Consider the following 22199-nt stretch of genomic DNA (forward strand, 5'->3'; position numbering starts at 1 on the left):
CATCTTAAAGGAAAAAATATTTTCAGATAGTTGAGGATGCACTTTTACAATATATCTGATTAAATAATCTCCATATAGTGAACATGGAAGCACATTACAAAGCAATGCTAATTATCAAATTGTTTGTTCAAGGCCTGCAGGTTATGACAAACATAATTAGATCTTCAAAGTAGAGTATAAGAGTCACCTCGGAATGCTGAGCAAGTAATCCAGAGTGACACTCAGCTCCTCCATATTTGTTTGCTCCGAACACAGTGGAATTGTCAGGATAAGGCCACTTCTTCTGTCTTTGCCTCCTAAAAAGACCATTTTTGTTAGTGCATTGGCTTTGATAAAGTCAATCAACCCAACATCTAATCACATCCAACTTTATCACCTAACAAACAACAGCTTCTCTTCCCACAGATGCAACCTGACCCAGAGTATTTCCAATATTTTCTGGTTCTATTTCAGATTCCCAGCATCTGCAGATTTTGGATGTTCGTTCATCATCCACCATGCTCATCAATTTAGATTAGTTCTGACCTGTACTGTGTTGATGTTACAACCCTTATCTTACATGTTCAATCCCTTTGCAACCATTACACCCATTATCACGGTGATTAAAAAAAAAAATTTAGATTCCTCACGATCTTTCCATTTCTTCAACTCGAGTCTCTTTACCAGTCCCTTTACTCCACCAGTGATGGACATATAGGTGAACCTAAGATCTGAAATTTCTTTCTTCACAACTGAGCTTTTTGATTCCTTTTGTGCCTAGGTTAAAAAATATCTATTTTGATCGCATTTTTGATCACTGCTTCTTTGTTCGGATAGAAGGATGATGGATTTTAGAAGATTAAACTTATTCAGTGCAAACTTTGAGTGAGAATAAAGAGAACGTTCTTAAAAAAAGATGTTACTTCAGGGATGACAATGACATTAAAAAAGAGGGTGGAGGAGTGGAGGTAGATTTTGAGATGTTTACCTGCAAGAGAATAAGTGACCTGCTATTTTATTAATGTAACAAAACTTGTCAAATTATTTCCCAAGAGGATGCCTTCACTTTGAGGTCCAATAAAATTAAAAGACATTTAGCCAGCTACATGGATAGGAAAGGTATTGAGGTATATGTACCAAACGCGGGCAGACGGGACCTGCGTTGATGGGGCATCGTGGTCAGCATGGCCAAGTTGGACCGAAGGGCATGTTTCCTGAATGCCTCTATAACTAAAATTCTGACTGTACGGTAACATTGTTTGAATCTGATAGCAGGAAATGAATATGTGTCACAGCAGTACCTGCTATCGATTTTGTATGTTAGTAAATCAGAGATCCACTTCAGAAACCACGATTGAAGCAATTCCCATCTTGCAAAATAAAGCAACATTTTACACAAAGATATAAAAGTCTCAGTTTTATAACTTCATTGATAACAGGAAACTCAAGAGATTACAGATGCTGGAATCTGGAGCAAAAAGCAAGCGGCTGGGGGAACTCATAAGCACAAGCAGCATCGGTGGGGAGGAAGGGGGGGAAAAAGGAACAGTTGACATTATTAATCAAAATCTTGCATCATGACCGGGAGCAGAGAGAGAAGGCCTACTTAAAGAGGGGAGGCAGGTGGATTTGGGAGTCAGAGGCAGGTGTGTGAAAGGCAGATGCATCAGGAGAAAAAAGGTAGATGGATCCAAGGGAGGGGTGAAAAGTAGGAATACAATGACTACCAATGCTAGAAACTGATAAGTAATGAAGGTGATAATGGCAAATAAGAGAAATAAAGGGCAGACGGAATCAGAGGGGGATCTGATGGGTATTAGTTGGGTGGAACCAGGAGGGAGACATGTTCTTCTGTAAAAAAAAATTAAGCAACGTGTATAATTATTTTATTATTGAAACAAAGTTAATAAAGGAATAAAGGAATTTAAAAAGCATTACAAAAATTAGGCAGCACAGGATAATACATGGAAATTTGAAATTCTCCTCAGATATATCTTTTGCATGCAGGTAATTTACAAAGAAATGGCATATGGTGCCTTTGGGAATCTAGTTTTAAGCAGAAACTGATTACATTTTACTGGTAGACTTGATGCCAACAATAGTCTTTTAGATCAAATAACCGCCAACAAGATGTAATCTGAAAATATTCATATTCAAGAAATGTATTTGCACAGCTTGCAGATTTACTGTATTTCTGAAGGAAAAGAATTAAGATTGTTTCATTTATCGCTTATCAGATTGCCTACTGTAAGAAGCAATGCATCTATTTGTAATTATTCAAATTTACTGCAAAATATTAGTTGGATGGCTATTTTTATCTGATTTTCTATTAATAAGAATTAAATTTACTGGTGCAAATTTAATATTGCCTGCACAAATCAATATAAATGGAGGTGTTACATCGTGTGTCACCTTTTGTTGTCCAAATATTCTGCACCATTCTATTTTCTTGAAACATGAAATAACTGCTGAATTTTTCCGAAATAATTCAAGTAAAAATTTGAAATCTAAATCAAGCATTATTGACAAATTACATTAGTTATTACCAGCAATACACAAAAAATTGCATGCCCGAAATGTCACAACTTGTCCTTTTCTCTTTGCAATCTTTATAGATTCAAACAACACTCTGCAAATTTCAATTTACTTTCTAGTTTTGCCATTAACCAATTAATTAAAACCTCAGATCCACTTCTATTACTAATTAGATTTCTGAAAATAATGTTTCTGAGTTGGGAAGAGGTATTTAACAAATTATTACCAAAATCATTGTGTTTTTACTTTTACTGTCCAGACCATTACTAATGTTCAAACTTCTCACAATACAAATAAAATTAAAAGGCCTGCACAGCCAAGATAAGCAACCATAGGATGGTTGAGGTATCTTTTAATTATCTCTGTAGAATGGTTCATTTTGATTAAGAGAGAATCCTGATGCTGGTCTTGAACGGAAACACCAACTATCCTTCTGCCTCCACAGAAGGTGCCTGACCCACCGAGTTCCTCCTTCAGTTTGCATGGATGATTTTGTTTATTTATTTTAAATTTAGCAGCAATTAAGTAAATGCTGAATGGATGCAAGCTTGCCATTTAGGATTTTGGTCCCTGGAGAATCTTAACGAATAGCTAAGTAGCAGGGCCCACATGATAATGTCAGGAAAAATATTAAATTGCCATTCAAGAGAATTTCTGTAAAACATTGGTGCACAATTGTTTGGTTTGCTTTAGATTTGCAAGTGGCAGAAGACAAGAATAATCCCCAACCCAACGACGACCTGGATGTCCATCAACAGAGCATTGCTTCTGGTAATTGTCACCTGCAGATCCTCTTACAACATAGGGTATATCTGACAGCTTCACTTAAAAGTTCAGTTTCCAGCTGCACGGTTCCTTCAATTAAACATACATTGATGCAAGTGGCGTCTGAGAAATAGTAAAGATTAGAGAGTGGGGGCTTGGAAAGCGTTCTGAAGGATCTCGACCCGAAACGTCACCCATTCCTTCTTCCCAGAGATGCTGTCTGTCCTGCTGAGTTACTTCAGCATTTTGTGTCTATAGATGCAGCCAAGGTATGTACCTTGCAAATACAAGGTGCTCAAATACAATGCAAACGAACAATGACTGCCCTCACTAACTTCTTCAATGAAGGTGAAATCCTCAGTCCTAATGCTTATCTCAGTGGTGGTTTTGAAAGTGTTAATTATCTGCAATGAGTCTCAAAATGTTAATATTAAGATTACAATTTATAATTAAATTCCAAAAACTGGAATTTAATTATAAATATTAATTATTGCCTCATACTAGTTCTACTGTCCATTTTGCAGCAAATTGAATTCTCTGCCAAAAGTCTTGGCAGAAAGGAAGATTAACACAATATATTTTTCCACTCAAAAAAACTAGCGTTATTTTTAAATGTTAGACTGGAAAACAACGACAACAGTAAATCTCTAACCAAAATCATATCATATCATATCATATCATAAATATACAGCGCGGAAACAGGCCTTTTCGGCCCACCAAGTCCGCGCCGCCCAGTGATCCCTGCACATTAACACTATCCTACACCCACTAGGGACAATTAAAAAAAAAACATTTTGATGTACAAAGTATATTGCCTGAAAACAAATATCTGATATCTACTCAAACAATGCACAAAATGAAACAACTGAAATTGAAAACCCCATTGATGCACATTTCAACAATTTCTTCACTTTCTAACCCAGCTGCAGTCCTTATATTAATACAATTCAAAGTACAAAGGCAAATCAGTAAGCAATTTGATACACAACAGAATATTAACTACACAGAGCACCATAAATAATTGGGAACACTGAGGAAACTTTCTTAAAAATGACTTGGTATGTGCAACCAAAATAACATAAAATACTATACCTGACAAAAAGGCAAGCTTTTTCTTCAGTATTGGCAACATACTTGTGGCTTCCATTTTTGCAGAAAGAGATTGGTCAAATGTGTCTACAATTCTGTAACATAAACAATCACGGAATCAGCATCATTTGAAGATATTATTTCTACCTGATATGCATGTTTAAGCAGATTTCTTTGCACAGATTGGTTTTTAAATGTATTTAAGATGTTTAGTTTATTATGTTATCTATGAGTATTGTGAAAACAGACCTGTTATGCTGCATCAAGTAAGAGCTTCATTGTTCCATTTTCAGTACATATGACAATTAAAAACAATTCACTTGACAGTCGTGTACCAATCACTAATTTAGTGATATTAACTTTGCTAATTTACAGGCATCAGCTCTAACCTTGAGTAAAACATGCTCAGCTTAATACGAAGGTAAATTTTCATCTTGGATACATGTAAAGAAATGAAGAGGCTGAAATGACATCACTCCTGATGCCTCCATGCCATTTCACTGTCTGCACATTGGGTACATCACTTAAAGGTCACCAGAAATGAAGTACTAGGAACAGCTTCAGCACAATACGACACGCAGTACAATTCTCAGTAAAGTACAATCATATTAACACATTTTTCTGAACATAATTTTACAATAGGCCATATCAAATTTAATAATGAATCTGCCAGTTGGAAGCGAACATCTGTGGCAGGTGTTTTCCACTTTGCACTCTAATTCAACAAAATCAAATCTTGGACGAATGACCGTATTTATGTTTCCAACTAAGGGGCCTCCCAGGAACTGCTGCTCCTTCACACTACATAGCTTTACTTTGATATTCCCGACTATGTGTGTCCAATACATTGCAACGTGCTCAATTAATGAACCCAAATCTCAATTCCTGAACCCAAATCGATGAAACAACGGTTTAGGAAACTGGACAAGCTCAATGAGAGTGGAGGTTGATTCCCTCAGAAACCATTGAAATGATGTGTCGAGCACTTTTCAAAATCTTCCAACTACTGACTTTTCCGGTCATAATTTAGCTTGGTTGTTGATCGAACTTATGGGTACAAAAAAACAATAGCTTTCCATTACATATCTACAAACCGAAAACAAAGAATAAAAATGTAAAAATGTAAACTAAAAATTCTGCAAAGCTCAGACCAATAATGGAATTGTTAGAGATGTGTAATGCTTAACTGATTCAAAAGGGATTTCAGATGAATCACTCATGAAAAAGGATAAACGTCAATCGACGTCATGTTCTCGTTTTCATCAAATGCACTTAAAAAAAAATTACTTTAAAAGTGATTTTAAAACAATGTTGTCCATGGGCATAAGTGGGGTTTTGCAACCAAAGTGGTAAAGTTGCAAATGCGCCACATTTCCCATAAACTATGTTGAAGCGGTGGGTTAGTGATCAGGTTATCAGCACAAGGGGACCTGTGCTAAAGTTGTTAGCAATTTAGATTCAAAGGAGGAAATTTATCTTGAATTCAATGATTAGCAAATATCATTATTGGGGACAACAAAACAAACCCAATCATAAATATCCAATTGATTCACCAATTTCCATTAAGGAGGAAGATGGGCCACCTTACCCAATCTAACATATATATTTCATTTTAAGATTCAGCATTGGACCGCTGCAGATAGTGGTAAGCAACTACACAACAACAGATTTGATCAATGTTCCGCAAAGTATCAACAGAGTAGAATAGGTTTCATAAGTGCCCACACCCTCAACAATGGCAGAGCCCTACACTGATGTCTACACATGTAGAAAATGCCCAGAAAAAAGGCTTTGCTCTCGACACAAAAAGCAGACAAAGAGCAGTCAATTACAATTCTATCAATTCACCTTCAATCATCAGCAAAGTGGTGAAAGATATTATCATGCAGCACTTACACAAAAAACTCTCAGGTGTTCAATTTAGTTTATGCTAGGATTAATGCTATGCCTTACACCTGAAATGCCAGAGGGATTACCCAGTGTGTCAAAGCTGTCTTTTGATCAAATGTGCCATCAAGGAGTCTGAGTAAATCTGAAGACATGGCAAGGTTCATAAATTGCAGAAAATAAATGAAGGTTGTGGTTGTTGGCAGTTAATCCTAACAAGGCCTAAATGCAAAGGAATTTGCAATTTGATCATCCACATCTGGAAAAAGAATATACCAGGATATCACAAAATGCTGGAGTAACTCAGCGTGTCAGGCAGCATCTCTGGAGAGAAGGAATGGGTGACGTTTCGGGTCGAGACCATACCAGAGATGCAATAATTTTAAAGAAAGTAGACAAATCTGACTTTAACTAGTAGTTCTTTGTTATCTGCCAAAAGGACCATTGCCAGGATCATTCCCCCAATGGCCAAAGAGCTGTTCCCTAAATCACATTGATTTAATCAATTTACATGCAGAATGGACACAATTTTCATAACATAACAACTCCAAGATACAATGCAGGGAACAATGCCAGTCACAAGATGCACCTTTTTTTTCAAACCGACACTTTTTGATTAGGAGGAATTGTGCGACACCCTCCTTAAATTCAGTCACCCACAGGATTTCACTGCCCCATTATGACATTTCATGGCGGCATGCAGATCATGATACAAATCAAAGTGGTCTAAAATTTGGGCTGATTTTAGTGAAGATCAGTGGCAAACAGGACTGAAACATTGCTGCAACACTTTCTTTAATAATCCTCCCCACAATGCTGCACCTTACCTCAAACAAACATCCTGCAGGACAATTCATTTTCAACAATGTTCATCGGAACCAAACCAGAACAGAGATCACCTTAACACCAATACCCGAGCTGCAAGGAGACAATTCTTATATTTGCTCGAAGACTAAGCTCCAAGTCATATAATATAAGAAAATAACTGCAGATGCTGGTACAAATCGAAGGTATTTATTCACAAAGTGCTGGAGTAACTCAGCAGGTCGGGCAGCATCTCGGGAGAGAAGGAATGGGTGACGTTTCAGGTCGAGACCCTTCTTCAGACTGAGGCTCTAAGTCATCAATGACTCATTCATTGAAGCTTGAGAGGATGGGCCTTACACACATCTGAAAAACAGGAGGTCTCCACTATCTGCTCCCACTGCACCACATTGCCTCAAACAAAAAAGGTTCAAGGAAAGACAACGGAAAAATGTGGACCGCTTCCTGTATCTCAGAAACCACTACTTAACAAATGCATTAATTGATGAAGAAATTCACTATTGCTTACGATGTGTAATACAACCTTTCATTGATTGAGAAAACAGGTTTGTGAAAATCAAGACATCAAACCTGGCAGAAAATCCATGGGTTGAATTGCTACACTCAGCAACTCATGGCACACAAAGGCATCACCAACACTATATCTGCAAAGTCCTGCAAATTCAGTAAGAGGATAAGAAAACCCACATCATTGTCCTCTCGGAGGCCAACATCACTATGATCTAGTTACACTCAATAGACAATAGACAATAGATGCAGGAGTAGGCCATTCAGCCCTTCGAGCCAGCACCGCCATTCAATGCGATCATGGCTGATCACTCTCAATCAGTACCCCGTTCCTGCCTTCTCCCCATACCCCCTCACTCCGCTATCCTTAAGAGCTCTATCCAGCTCTCTCTTGAAAGCATCCAACGAACTAGCCTCCACTGCCTTCTGAGGCAGAGAATTCCACACCTTCACCACTCTCTGACTGAAAAAGTTCTTCCTCATCTCCGTTCTAAATGGCCTACCCCTTATTCTTAAACTGTGGCCCCTTGTTCTGGACTCCCCCAACATTGGGAACATGTTTCCTGCCTCTAATGTGTCCAATCCCCTAATTATCTTATATGTTTCAATAAGATCCCCCCTCATCCTTCTAAATTCCAGTGTATACAAGCCCAATCGCTCCAGCCTTTCAACATACGACAGTCCCGCCATTCCGGGAATTAACCTAGTGTTCTCAGCACTGCTTCACTTTGAGTGGTCAACAATCTTGGGCATGCCACATCAACTGCATGCCTGACACCAAACTCAAATATTCTATTCCAAGTTGTCATGGGACAGATGAAAACAATTCAAAGATGCACTCAGAGTTTGTAGGAAATATAGCAAATATGCGAGATTCTGCTGTCCAATGACCACTCAAAGTGAAGCAGTGCTGAGAACTTCCAGCTCTCCCATCAGGAGTGCAAAGTCTTACCATCTCATAATCCACCTACCCAGTCAACGCACAAAACCAAAGAAGCAAATCGCTCTCAATCCCAAGCAATAACCAAATAAACAGACTAAATAATTTAAACTACTATCCAGCAGAAATACAAGTAACTAAAGGAATAGCAACTGTTCACGACGTTGGATAGGCACCCCATGCTGCAGCAGTAGAGTCCACATCCCGAAAGTGAATAAAGAAGCAAGCAATTTGTTTTGGAGATCAATTTATATATCACTGTCACTGCATAGAGGAGACAGTGATCCTAGTGCCTGCCACCTGCTGGGTACCTCTTAAAACAGAATCCCATGTTAAAAGAGGTAGACTGCAGGAAGAAATGGCCACTAGTTGCATTAACTTATGGAAAAGACCGACTTAGAGAACTGTATGCATTCTTAATTATTTAATTAGGCAATAATATGTTGCATTGTTAAAATTAAGATTGTGCCATCATAATTGTGATTGTTTACTCCCAAACTGCAAAATATAATCAATGGCTATCAAACCAGATCAGACAAGATTCAATGCACACCACGGCCTTGGAACTTAAGAGACTGCCAACTGTATTATCTTGATTATGGATATAAAGAGTCCACGAACTTCACCCTCCAAAGGAAAGAGTTGTCCAGCAAATCGATCTCTGGTCATGTTTAACCATTAGCTCTCAAATCCTGAGGGCCCACCTCCAGTTTACATTGATAATCATTTTATTTTAAAAACTCTAATACGACAATCCTACAAATATTAAATTATGAAAAGGTATTCATTATTAAAGCAGTCTGAAGAAGGTTTCCGACCCAAAACGTCACCAATTCCTTTTCTTCACAGATGCTATCTAACCTTCTGAGTTACCCCAGCACTGTGTCCATCTTAATTATTAAAATATTGGAACCTTTGATTAGTTGAAGCACAAGATGCACGTGAGAAGCATTGGAGGTGGCATGTCCAACACAGGAGCAAAAGATTCAGATAAGCCAACACATGACCACCAGCTCATCTTTGACTTCTGCACTTCTAATGCTGACACAGAAGTCAGAGGCAAACTGAACAGCAAGCTGCATCCTCAATGAGGGATTGGCGGTGGGGAAAGACTGGTTCCTACAGAAGCACCAACTAAAAGTACCATCTGGATCATAGAAACACATTGCAAAAGGAACAAATTCCCTTGTAATCTTCTTATTAATAAGCTCTAAAACCACTGTCTTAGTTGCAAACAAAAAAGTATTGTAATTAGCTTATTCAAAATGTTAAATGGATGACTCCCAGAAACACCATCAACTGTACAAACACAATATCATGGATGATGAGATTGCCTCAGTTACTCAATCTGTAAATCTCTGCTTGCAGAGAGTCTAGAGCGGTCCTTTAGATGTTAATAATTGAAGGTTCTACCAAGATTGTTTTTGCTTCTCTCTTCTTGATGATGAAATGAAAGCTGCATGAGACATTCAGTCATTTAAGAGTCACTGCTGGCAAGATAGACAACTTGATTCAGTAATACACACAATTATTTTGGGTGAAGGGCAAAGTGCGCAATTAAGTTACATTTACCAAAAAAAAAATTAGTAAAATAAAGACAATAAATTCAAATGTGTTAAAAGCATCACCCACCCAAACTAAAGAAGTCAATTATCATTCATGACCTCACCGAATAGTAGAGTAGGCGCATGGGGACCAAATGGATTAAACTTTCACTTCAATTAGTCTAATTTCTTTGTGACATGATGTTGTACATTGAAATAAATGTTATCACTTACTTGAAGAACTTCTGTCATCAGATACATAATTCACAGATCTCAAAATTCATCAAAAGTCCATGTTCTACAAAAATAAGAAAGGTGTCAAAAATAAGAAAGGTAAACCAGTATTAAGAGTTTGAAAATTGAAACATTGGCAAGGTTTGCAAAAAGAACAATGATTTTAGCAAAGTATTGCGAAATCATGATGTCAAGCAATAGAGTAATGGGTGATTGGAAAACCCATTAGTACACTAACAGAGGAACATTTGATTTGGAACACCGGATTCAAGTGAGAAAGCATGAAAATAAAACAAAGCTGGAATAAGCAGTAGGAAGGTAGAAGCAGCAGCTAAATCAGAGAACGTACACAGATTAAGATAGGGAGCAAAAAGCTCAGCTTGTGGCCAAACAAGGCACTAATTCCACACCATTTGCATCTTAAGTAAGCAGCACTGTCAACCTCACAGTAGACTATCAGAAAATTGCTAATTTATCATCTATCAAATTGATATGTAATCTATGTAGAGCGTGTTAAAACAGGACAGCTAGCATGCATGCCCGCACTACAATGTGTCTTTCAAACATAGATTTCTGGGCCCTTCCATTTGTGCAAAGACATTCTTGGGGGAACACAAAAGTACAAGAATGAGAACATCCGGGGCCCCTAACTGATTTTAATCACTTACATTAAAATCATCCAACTCATCAACTAAACGGGAAGTAAATTCAATATTCACTTGCTACCAAAAGAGTTCTAATTTAAAAGTAAATGTATGCTCAATGGTAAAGAATAAGAAACAATAGTGGCTGCTTTACATTCGATTCTGAATTAATCAAGCCAATGACCCATTACAAGCGAATTGATGAAATCTGTCTGCCTGTCTGTCTATCTATCTCTAGAACTCTCATCTTGTTTGTGGATATAGGTGTTCTCGAAATACAGCCAAAATGGTACACAACAGCACAATGATTTTAGGCCCATCCTACTCATCATTCCCCCACGGTCTCAATAAATCAAATTGTTACTTTTTAAGAACAATTAACTTAATAAACTTTAATAAATGCGCTCCCCCCCCCCCCCGGCCGGGAGGACCGGCGCCCGATCCGGCGTGCACCTCGCCTGACCTTCCTCCTGTGGTGTAGCGCGGCAGCAGAGGGTCAAACAAGATGGTCGTTGCCGCCGTTCACCACCAAGCTGCCGATGCAGGAGAGGTTTCCACCCAACGGGTCCAAGGCTCGCTCTGTCCGACGCGATGGACGCCTGGGGCCAACGTGAGTGGCTCTCTCTCCCCTATCCTGCCCCCCTCGCCTGCCCACGGCCCCGGGGGACACTCCCCAACCGGCAACGGGTCCACGGATCGTCAGTTGGGGAGGGTTGCCGGGCCCACAGGAGAGGCTTGCACCTAACGGGGGTTGCTGCGCCCGCAGGAGAGGTTTGCACGCGGGGATGCCAGGCCTGCAGGAGAGTTTTGGATCAGTTGGGGGTAGGTTGCCGGGCCTGCAGGAGAGGTTTGCACCTAACAGGTCCACGCCCATCTAGTAATATTATAAATACTTCATTGATTTCAAAATTGAACCAAATTCTTTTCTTAACTCATTGGTGAGCCTTACCTAGAATTTTATGTTCCAGTTATGTGACCTTTCCTACAAAATGGCATCAATATGCAAGACGTTCCTATGATAAAGAAGAATGTAAAGTTAAGTGCGCAGATTTGAAATTGGATTTACAAAACTGCATTATGAAATTGCAACATTAAGTAGTATGTTAAAATAATGAACTATTGGTAAAATAGACTTATAGGTATGTCAACTAATCACCCTTAAAAAATGAACAAACTTCAAAGCAAGATCAGGAATTTATATGTCTGCATCCCTCTGCTGCACCCTTGCTAAGACATATGCCAATTTATACCTTCCTTTTAAACAGAACTAGAGTCAACAAATTAATAATATTATTAAACAAAAATTAGTAAAAAGCTGTAAATCTGAATAACACTCATGAGGTCAGGGGCATCTGTTTAAAGAGAAAGAGATTGAACATTTCAAGTTATTCTGTAGGGTTTCAGACTTGAAATACAAATTCAGTTTCTTTCAATATGATGTTGTCTAACCCGTTTTCTATTTTTATAAATAAAACGAATAAATGCACTGACATGGAAAAGACTACTGCCTTGGATATTCCTCAGTAATTCTCTTTAAAAGGATGAAAATAATATTTCAGAAATTTATGTTTAAGAGATGACAACAAGGAATGAAGGATCTCGACCCGAAACGTCACCCATTCCTTCTCTCCAGAGATGCTGCCTGTCCCGCTGAGTTACTCCAGTTTTTTGTGTCTATCTTCAGTTTAAACCAGTATCTGCAGTTCAGTCCTAAAGTCAACAATAACTCTACAAGCTCAAAAGCAAGTTCAAATGCTGATAAGGCTATTAAGTTTATTAGGTTTTTTAAATTTATTTTTTAGATTTAGAGATACAGCGTGGAAACAGGCCCTTCGGCCCACCGCGTCCGCGCCGCCCAGCGATCCCCGCACATTAACACTATCCTACACACACGAGGGACAATTTTTAATTTTATTTTTTACATTTGCCCAGCCAATTAACCTACATACCTGTACGTCTTTGGAGTGTGGGAGGAAACCGAAAATCTCGGAGAAAACCCACGCAGGTCACGGGGAGAACGTACAAACTCCGTACAGACGGCGCCCGTAGTCAGGATCGAACCCGAGTATCCGGCGCTGCATTCGCTATTGAGGGCATGCAGCGTAGGTTTACTAGGTTAATTCCCGGAATGGCGGGACTGTCGTATGTTGAAAGACGAGCGACTCGGCTTGTATACACTGGAATTTAGAAGGATGAGAGGGGATCTTATCGAAACATATAAGATTATTAAGGGGTTGGACACGTTGGCAGGAAACATGTTCCCAATGTTGGGGGAGTCCAGAACCAGGGGCCACAGTTTAAGGATAAGGGGCCGGCCATTTAGAACGGAGATGAGGAAAAACCTTTTTAGTTAGAGAGTTGTAAATCTGTGGAATTCTCTGCCTCAGAAGGCAGTGGAGGCCAATTCTCTGAATGCATTCAAGAGAGAGCTAGATAGAGCTCTTAAGGATAGCGGAGTCAGGGGGTGTGGGGAGAAGGCAGGAACGGGGTACTGATTGAGAATGATCAGCCATGATCACATTGAATGGCGGTGCTGGCTCGAAGGGCCGAATGGCCTCCTCCTGCACCTATTGTGTATCGTGTATGTATCGATAACTCTACCGCCGCGCCACCATGCCAGTATAGAGTTATAAATAGTTATTGAGTCTTGCAGCTATACAGTATGGAAACGGACCCTTGAGCCCAATTTGTCAATGCCGACAAAGTTGACATTCTGGGCTAATCCATTATCGGAGCTAAGATAGATACAAGGATTTGTCACAGACCACAAGTAATCTTGTTGAATGGCCACAAAAATCTGAATTAACTCAACGGGACTGGCAGCATCTCTGGAGAGAAGGAATGGGTGATGTTTCGGGTCGAGACTCTTCTTCAGACTACAGTCGATCTCCTGTGGTGGAGACCCAAGTCGCACCAGCTTTTCGTTCTCACCTAGCAAACAGCTAACAATGGTCGGTTTCCTTTATCATAGTTACTTTTTTGCATATCTTTCATTCATTTATTCTATATCTCTCCACCACCTTCTATACCTCCCATTTCCCTTTCCCCTGACACTACTCTGAAGAAGGGTCTCGACCCGAAACGTTACCCATTCCTTTTCTCCAGAGATGCTGCCTGTGTTATTGAGTTACTCCGTGTCTATATTCGGTTTAGACCAGCATCTGCAGTTGATTCCTACACACTTGTTGAATGGCCAAACTGACAAAAAATTTAAATGGCCTATTCTGTTTCCAGGTATATTTCCATGATAAAACAGACCTCAATTAAATTCAATAGGCAAAAGATCACCCAACAACACACCACTCTTCTATATTAGTGTTAGTTTATATTATGTGCTCAAATGCAGATTAAGTCAAAACCCGAAATTCTCGCAAGTCCAGTTGCAAGAGTGCAATCAAGGTGACGCATTAATTGCCTAATAATACATTTTGCTGTTGAGCAAATAATCTGGATCATTCATAAAACCCAGATCGCTTTTGTAATGGTTAAAACAAAAATTTGTCATCATTTATATATTTCATAAGTTCATAAGACATTACAGCAGAATTAGGCCACAGTCCATCGAGCCTGCTCCACCCATCGATAGTGGCTGATCTCTTTCCTCTCAACACCATTCTCCTGCCTTCTTCTCATAACCTTTGACGCCCTTACTAATGAAGAGCCTATCAATCTCCGCTTTAAAAATACCAAATGACGGCCCCCACAGCCATCTGCAGCAATGAATTCCAGATTCACCACACTTTAACTAAAGAAATTCCTCCTCATCTCCATTCTAAAGGCAAGTCCTTTTATTCTGAACATAAACACATAAAGTGGGATTTACTCAACAGGTCAGACAGCATCTCTGGAAAAAATAGGTGATGTTTCGGGATGAGACCCTTCTTCAGATTGAGAGTTAAGGGCCTGTCTCACAGGTGATCTTTTTGGCAACTACCGGCGACTGTCAAAGTCGTAGCAGATTGCCAAACTTTTCTTTTACCCGACGACAATGCCGAGTCAGGTCGAGATTACAGCGTCTTCTGAAACATCGCGAAATTCCCAAGCTGTCAATGCTTCTCCGACGTCCTGGTTTTCACTGAAATCACTAACAAGTGTGTAAGTACTTGAGAGTTTTGAACTATAACACCTTGTATGGGTTACTTAAAAACCAAGCTTCACTGTAACAAGGAATAAACTGGATTTACTTCCAGTTCACTAATAGCTGTATTAAAAAGAATGTTAAAGTGGTTCAGTGGATTTTTGTGAAAGGTGTGTGGTCATTCTTTGAAAATGTAAGGGAGATGTATATCTGGTTTCTGGGTTGCATATCTGGGTTTGGAGCCCACTTTAAATGTAATGGCTGAGGCCAAAAACATCACAAAAATTCCCATGCTTACCTGACCAACAGTAAATAAATTGGTTAAACACAAGTATTTTATGGTATTTTGAAATGACTTTACGTATTTTAATATTATGTGCTTCTAAATGTATCTTAAGAGAACCTATCAAACCTGGGGACAGCATGTGACAGTGACCGCAATAAGCTACGATGCCTGGCGACAAGCTAGCTGTCGCCGAGAGATTTCAAACCGTTTGATTTCTCGGCGACGCACCGAGATCCACTACGATCTTTGGAAGACTCCTCACGATCATGCCCACAACACCCCGGCGAACGTTCGGCGACAGCCTAGTCGCCGGCAGTCGCCTTAAAATCGCCTAAGTGGGACAGGCCCTTTATGGGATAGGGAAACAAGAAATATAAACAGTGATATAGATTTCAAACAAATTAATGAAAGATATGCAAAAAGGTAACTATGTTAAAGGAATCAGGCAATCGTTAGCTGTGGGCTAGGTGAAAACGCATTACAATGAAATTTACCGGGACAACAGTGAAACTAGTGCAATGACGGGTGAGGGAGGGATAGAGAGGGGGGGGGGGGGGGAATGCACGGGTTTATTGAAGTTAGAGAAATCAATATTCTGGGTATGCCCAAAGGGTGTGAGAGGGGGTGGTCCCAGCGTCTGTTGCGGGTCAGCTAACAATGGCCCGTTTCCTTTATCATCGTTTCTTTTTGGCAAATCTTGCATTCATTTGTTCTATATCTCTCTCTATGTCACCGTCTATCTCTCTCGTTTCCCTTTCCCCTGACTCTCAATCTGAAGGGTCACCTAGTCTTTCAATTCCTTTTCTCTAGAGATGCTGTCTGACCCACTGAGTTACTCCAGCTATTTGTATCTATCTTCGGTTTAAACCAGCATCTGTTGTTCCTGTCTGCACATTTCATCCTTTTATTCTGTCTGTGGTCCTGGACTCTCCCACTACTGGAAACATCCTCTATTCATCCACTCTATCTTGGCCCTTTCATTGTTTTAATGAGTTGAACTCCACAAGCATCCCAGTTGAACATTTGAGACACATTGGATAACAACAGCCTGTGTGGAAAACTATTCAGATTAAGAAACAGGTGGAGAGTTGGCACTTGCTTTCCACATCAATTAAAATACACAGATTTCACTTTGGTCCAAAGTATGGTCATGGGTTTAGACATCCAAATGATCAAATAAAAACAGTCGGGTTTATGAAAACAAAACCATTTTCTATCTTTGCATTTTCACACGAGGTTGAAATTTATTGATACAGAGTTGCAGAACATGGACATAGGCCCTTCAGCCCTACTCATCCATACTGATCAAGCAGCCTTTCTGAGCTAAACCTGTTTGCCAGTATTTGGCCCATATCCTTCGAAGGCTTTCCTATTCATGTAACTGTCCAAATGTTTTTTTTTATTGCAACTGTAACTGTCTCTACGCCTCTTCCCGCAGCTCATTCGATGTCCTCACTGCCCTCTGTGTGAAAAACTTGCCCCCAAGATCCCCTTTAAATCCTTCCCCTCGTTTTAGCCCTGCAGCCCTCTAGTTTCAGATTCCCAATCCACTTTATTATTTTATACATCTTCATAAGGTCACCCTCTCAGTCTCCTCCACTCCAGGGAAAGCCTGTGCAGCCTCTCCTTATAACTCAAACCCTGCAGTCCAGGCAACATTCTCGTGGATCTTGTCTGCACCCTCTCCAGCTCAATCACATCCTTGCTATCAACGGGCCGGGCAGTGGGGCAGCAATTTGATAGTTCAGCAATAGCATTTATAATTGAGATTGTCTCCCAACGCACAGGGAAGTACTCGTCCAGTCCTTTCTTTTGCAAATGGCTGGAGTGAGCCAGGGGCAGGGCAGGGGGGCGTCGGGCACCCGGGCTGCAGACCGGCTCTCAGCATCGCGGCTCTTATTCTCTCTCAATCCGTGTAAGTCTGCAAACTCGGGACTGCGCTCAAAAATCAAATACAAATCTCAAGCCGCGGTCGAAGACATTTGACAAAATTAACCGCAGCGACCCGGCGGTGAGCGGGCGCCGCCACTGAAGGGTCGGGGCCTACTCCTTCTCCCCCTGCCGTCCGCTTCGGCCAAACCGCCGTCATTTCTCCCGTATTTGTAAGAGGGAGAGTTAAATTAGCGGCGCTGCCGGGCCCCAGCGGGCATCGTGATTCGGGTTACGGGGGGAGGGGAGGGGGAGAAGGGGAGAGGGGAGGGGGAGGAGAGGGGGAGAGAAGGGGAGGGGGAGAAGGGGAGAGGGGCCGGCTGTTGCTGCCCGTTGCGTTGCCCCGGGCGGGCGGACGGGCGCGCGGACGCCCTCCTTTGTTGCCCGGGGAGACTCGGCTGCACCGCCTGCACCGCGCGCCCCGCCCGCCCCCGGCTCACCTGCAAAGCGCTGGCTGCACCGCAGCTTCCCACAAAGTCTCCAGCGATGCTCCTACCGTCCCGCCGCCTGCAACAGAAGCCAGGACCCTCCCCTCCCCTCCCCTCCCTTCCCTCCCCTCCACACTAGCGGGCAGCAGCAACGCTCTCGCTGCAAGTTGCTTCAATTAAATCTCTCTTTCCCCCTTGTCTCCCCTCTCTCTCAATGCCTTCCCCGCCCACCACTCGCAGATGCGTTTGTAACACAAGGCAAATTAACCACTTCGACAAAATTAATATTTCACGCGCAAGGCAGAAGTTCCCCCACCCATGCAGTGCCGTGTAATTGAGATCAATTAATGGACAAAGTAAGTCTCGATCCAACAGGGAAAACACCCTGTAATTGAAGGATGCAACACCATGCATAATCACCGTTCATCGTACTTATTTTACCCCAATAATCTTGTCTTATTTGAGAAGGCGAGGGCAAGGTTGGGGTTTTTCCCCCCCAGCACATTGTCCCGTATATTTTTGGAAATTAGGATAACTGCAAAGCCTTTTTTAAAAAATTAAAATAAATCGTTGCCAACCGAGTCATTCACAGACTATTGATTATTCTTTTGCGTATTATTATATACAAGACGAGTCAATACAGTATATCTTCTTACTGAGTAATATATATGTCTCTGCAGTTCTGACTTTTTAAGACAAAGGGCAGAAATTAATTTGTGCAAATTTGCCCCAGCTCATCAGCGCACTTTGAAGTTGTTAAACATAATATTGTGGAATGTGATGGACTTGCATATAATATCAATAAAGAATTATTAAGAGAGTCGGTACTAATCTCGTCTTAGATTTAATGGACAAATGAAACCTACAGAGAAAAAGAAATTACAGAGTGACCTATCTGATTTTCCTCCAATTTTCTTAGGAAGGCTCAATATAATAATTTTGTAATACTATCTCCATTAAGATACCTTTTCTTTACCTCTAACTTATGCATTGCAAAGATTGAGAATCATTCTTTTACACTTGATCTCAGTGGGCTATTTTTCAATATGTGAACACATATGATGACTATCAGCAGCCAATTTGACCATGGAAGAGTAATCTCAAACTTGACCTCATCTAATGTCCAACATGCTGAAATGGTTCTCCAGAACTAATCGCACATCTGACCAACCTGTCCCACTGCACTGTAACACTCGCAAATCACTAATAAAGTAGAAAATTACCTGGGTCTTCAGTCCAAATACCCCCTGATAAATTGAATATGGCCAATTTCCGAGCCATCGACTGTGTCTTAATCATCATCAAAGCGAGGGAGGTTTTATGGATCGCACTATCAAGCAATCATCTGCACACTGATAAATGAGTTTCAGTTGTGATAATCACTCAGCTCTGAACCTCATTGCAGAGTTGACATTAATATGTACAAAAGAGATAAAAATCAGATGAAAATGACTGACCCTGACATGAAAACATTGTTTGACTGAGTTTGGTACGAATGAGGCACAGCAAAACTGATTTATAATGGTCTTGAGGCAAAAGGAATATTGTGGCCATGAGCAGTCAGGAGAACAGTTCTTCATTAACTGGAGTCAGACGTTGTGCCAAGCACGTTATTTGTGGTTGCTGAGGGCCAGTCATGTCAGCCACAGGATTTGCTGCATGATTTCCTCAAGATAATATCCCAGTCTGCTATGCCATTACATTTTTCATTCTAATGTCAGAAGTAGGAATATTAACCAAGATGCCAGTGTCACATTCACAACTCCTCAGGAGGTGGAGCAATCCAGGGCTGTGTACAGTAACACTTAGTCAACACCAGGGCTTTAGCTGATAATTGACAGAAGCTCAAATACGAAAACCTAACCACTTTCAGATGTGCAGCACTTTGGTCAACGTGGGTTGTTTTTAAATGTGCTCTACAAATAAAATTGACTTGACTTGACTTTCCAATGATATTCAAAGGAATTATAATCATATCCCCAACTCTCAGTATCCTGTGGGTTACCATTGATAAGAAATTGACTGGCCATTCCTTGTCATGTCTATAATTCCAGGTCAGAAGCTGAGTATTTTGAAACACAAAGTCTTTTCATACCTACAGGATAGAGATCAGAATCCAATGAAAAGCACAGCAGTTTCCTGGATGAGTGCCGTTCCAAGAAGCTCAATAGTTCCATAGTAAACTAACTGACTTGATCATCACATCATCCACCATTGTAAGTGTTCATTTTCTTCTTTTCCAGTTTATTGTTGCCACAGTATATACGCCACTTTCAGGGAACCATGTATTTGTACCCGTCAATCCAACTGCTCTACAATATCTTTTAGGGCCCTACCATTCACTGTCTTGCCCTGGTTTGACTTGCCACAATACAACACCTTAAACACTTAACTGGGTGGCATGGTGCCACAGCAGTAAAGTTACTGTCTTCTAGCGCCAGTGACCTGGGTTCAATCCTGACAATTGGTGCTGTCTACAGAGTTTGTACGTTTTCCCCTTTTGGCTTCAGTAAAAATTGTAAGTTGTCCCTAGCATGTAGGATAGTGATAGTGTATGGGGATCGTTGGTTAGCACAGACTCGGTGGACCAAAGGGCCTGTTTCCACGCTGTATCTCGAAAATAAAATAAACTGAATTAAACTCCATTTGCCTTTCCTCAGCCTACATAACCAGCTGATCAAGATCCCACTAACATTCTTGATAACCATCTTCACTGTCAATGATACCACCTATTTTCCCTCCTTCCCCCCTCCCCTTCCCAGTTCTCCCACTGTCTTCCTGTCTCCACCTATATCCTTTCTTTGTCCCGCCCCCCTGACATCAGTCTGAGGAAGGGTCTCGACCCAAAACATCACCCATTCCCTCTCCTAGATGCTGCCTGACCTGCTGAGTTACTCCAGCATTTTGTGATACCACCTATTTTAGTGTCCTCTGCATACATACTAATTATGCCTTACACATTCCTATCCAAATCATTGATATGGATGCAGGAGTGCAGTGCTGCCAGAGCACCGTTCCAGCACCTCGTTAAAAAAATAAAAGCCAAAATAAACAGCGGGGAATTTTAGCTAGCAGGGAATTTAACAGTGGCCACTCCAGCACTGGTGACAGCTCTGGCATCTAAAAAATTAGCACTGCAACACTGTATAGATGACAAACCACAATGGGCTCACCACTGATACTTGAGGTACGTCACTGCCAGTGACAGGCCTCCAGCCCAAAATGCAATCTTCCACTGCCACTCTCTGATTTCCCACCATCAAGCTAATTCTGTATCCAGTTAGCTGGCTCTTCCTGGATCCCACCTAATCTAACCTTCCTGAGCAGTCTACCATGCAGAACCTGATCAAATGCCTTGCTGAAGTCCATACAGACGATCTATATGGCCATGCTTTCATCAACCTTCTTACTTACTTCTTCAAAAAATTCTATCAAATTTGTGAGAATTTATGTCCAATGCACAAAACCATGCTAACTATCCCGAATCAACCTGTCTTTTCAAATGCATGTATATCTTATTCCTCAGCATCCTCCAGTAATTTGACTCCCACAGATGTTAAGCTTATCAGTCCACAGTTCCCAGGGTTTTCTTTACAGCCCTTCTTAAATAGAGGCACAACATTAGCATCCTCCAGTCTTCCGGCACCTCAACAATGTCTAAAAATTATTCATATACCTTAGCCAGCACTCCTACAATTTCTTTGCTAGCTTCCCACAGTGCCCTTGGAAAAATCTGATCAGGCCCAAGGGATTCATCTACCTTCATATATGTTAGGACATCCAGCTTCTCCTTAACTGTAATAAGAACCAACCTCAAGACATTGCCATTAACATTCTCTGCTCCCTCATTTTTATACATTTCTACATAGTTGTCAGAGGGCCCTGATATGGAAAGGACTCAAATGCAGGGTCACCAAGGAGTACTGCCGAAAACCCAAACACAAATAGAACCAAAAGATATAAACCAGGAACTGACAGAACTCCGAATTGCTATCAAACCAACAGAATGTAGAACTGATTAGTCAACACCCAATTGCTCATTATCTCAGGTATTTATACCAAGTGATAGATTAGGGGAGCAGATTAAATGCAGGTGTAACTCCTAATAGCTCAGGGGAGGCGTGTGGAAAGAGTCTCGTGTCTGGGGGTGTTGCCAGTGTGACAATCATAAAATGGTGAAGAAACATTCAATGAGGACACTGCTGTATCTTATGGCTACATCCATAGATAATCAGCTTGGTTTCTGACAGGGGCACCGTTTTCACTCGCTTGTCGCCCTTTAAATCTAATATACAAAACATTTCTCTGGATTCTCCATAATCTTATCTGCCAGAGCCATCTCGTGCCCCCTTTTATCCTCCTAATTTCCTTCTTACGTACTCTTCTCAATCCCCTATACTCCACCAGGGATACAGTTGTTCCCAGCTGCATACACCTGACTCATGCTTCCTTCTTTTTATCTCACACCTTCAATTTCTCTCATCATCCAAGGTTCCTCGCTCCAACCCTGCACTCTGACAGGAACATGC

At 40.9% G+C, this 22199-nt stretch overlaps 1 protein-coding gene across 2 annotated transcripts in view; it reads right to left on the reverse strand.

The window, feature by feature from the left end:
* sestd1 (SEC14 and spectrin domains 1) overlaps nt 1-17783 on the reverse strand; it is a 73149-nt gene extending 55366 nt beyond the window's left edge. The window contains exons 1-5 of one of the 2 annotated variants that reach the window (XM_078404017.1): nt 17683-17783; nt 11899-11962; nt 10306-10369; nt 4372-4463; nt 188-296 (exon numbers count right to left, since the gene is read on the reverse strand). In XM_078404017.1, the coding sequence (XP_078260143.1) occupies nt 188-296; nt 4372-4426 (164 nt within the window). In that variant the 5' untranslated portion in view covers nt 4427-4463; nt 10306-10369; nt 11899-11962; nt 17683-17783. Of the gene's footprint in view, nt 1-187; nt 297-4371; nt 4464-10305; nt 10370-11898; nt 11963-17098; nt 17422-17682 lie in introns of those variants that run through there. The other variant, XM_078404018.1, reaches the window with a different exon arrangement.
* Between the last annotated feature and the right edge of the window lie 4416 nt (nt 17784-22199).

Source organism: Rhinoraja longicauda, chromosome 8, assembly GCF_053455715.1.
Source record: "Rhinoraja longicauda isolate Sanriku21f chromosome 8, sRhiLon1.1, whole genome shotgun sequence".
NCBI classification, from domain to species: domain Eukaryota; kingdom Metazoa; phylum Chordata; class Chondrichthyes; order Rajiformes; family Arhynchobatidae; genus Rhinoraja; species Rhinoraja longicauda.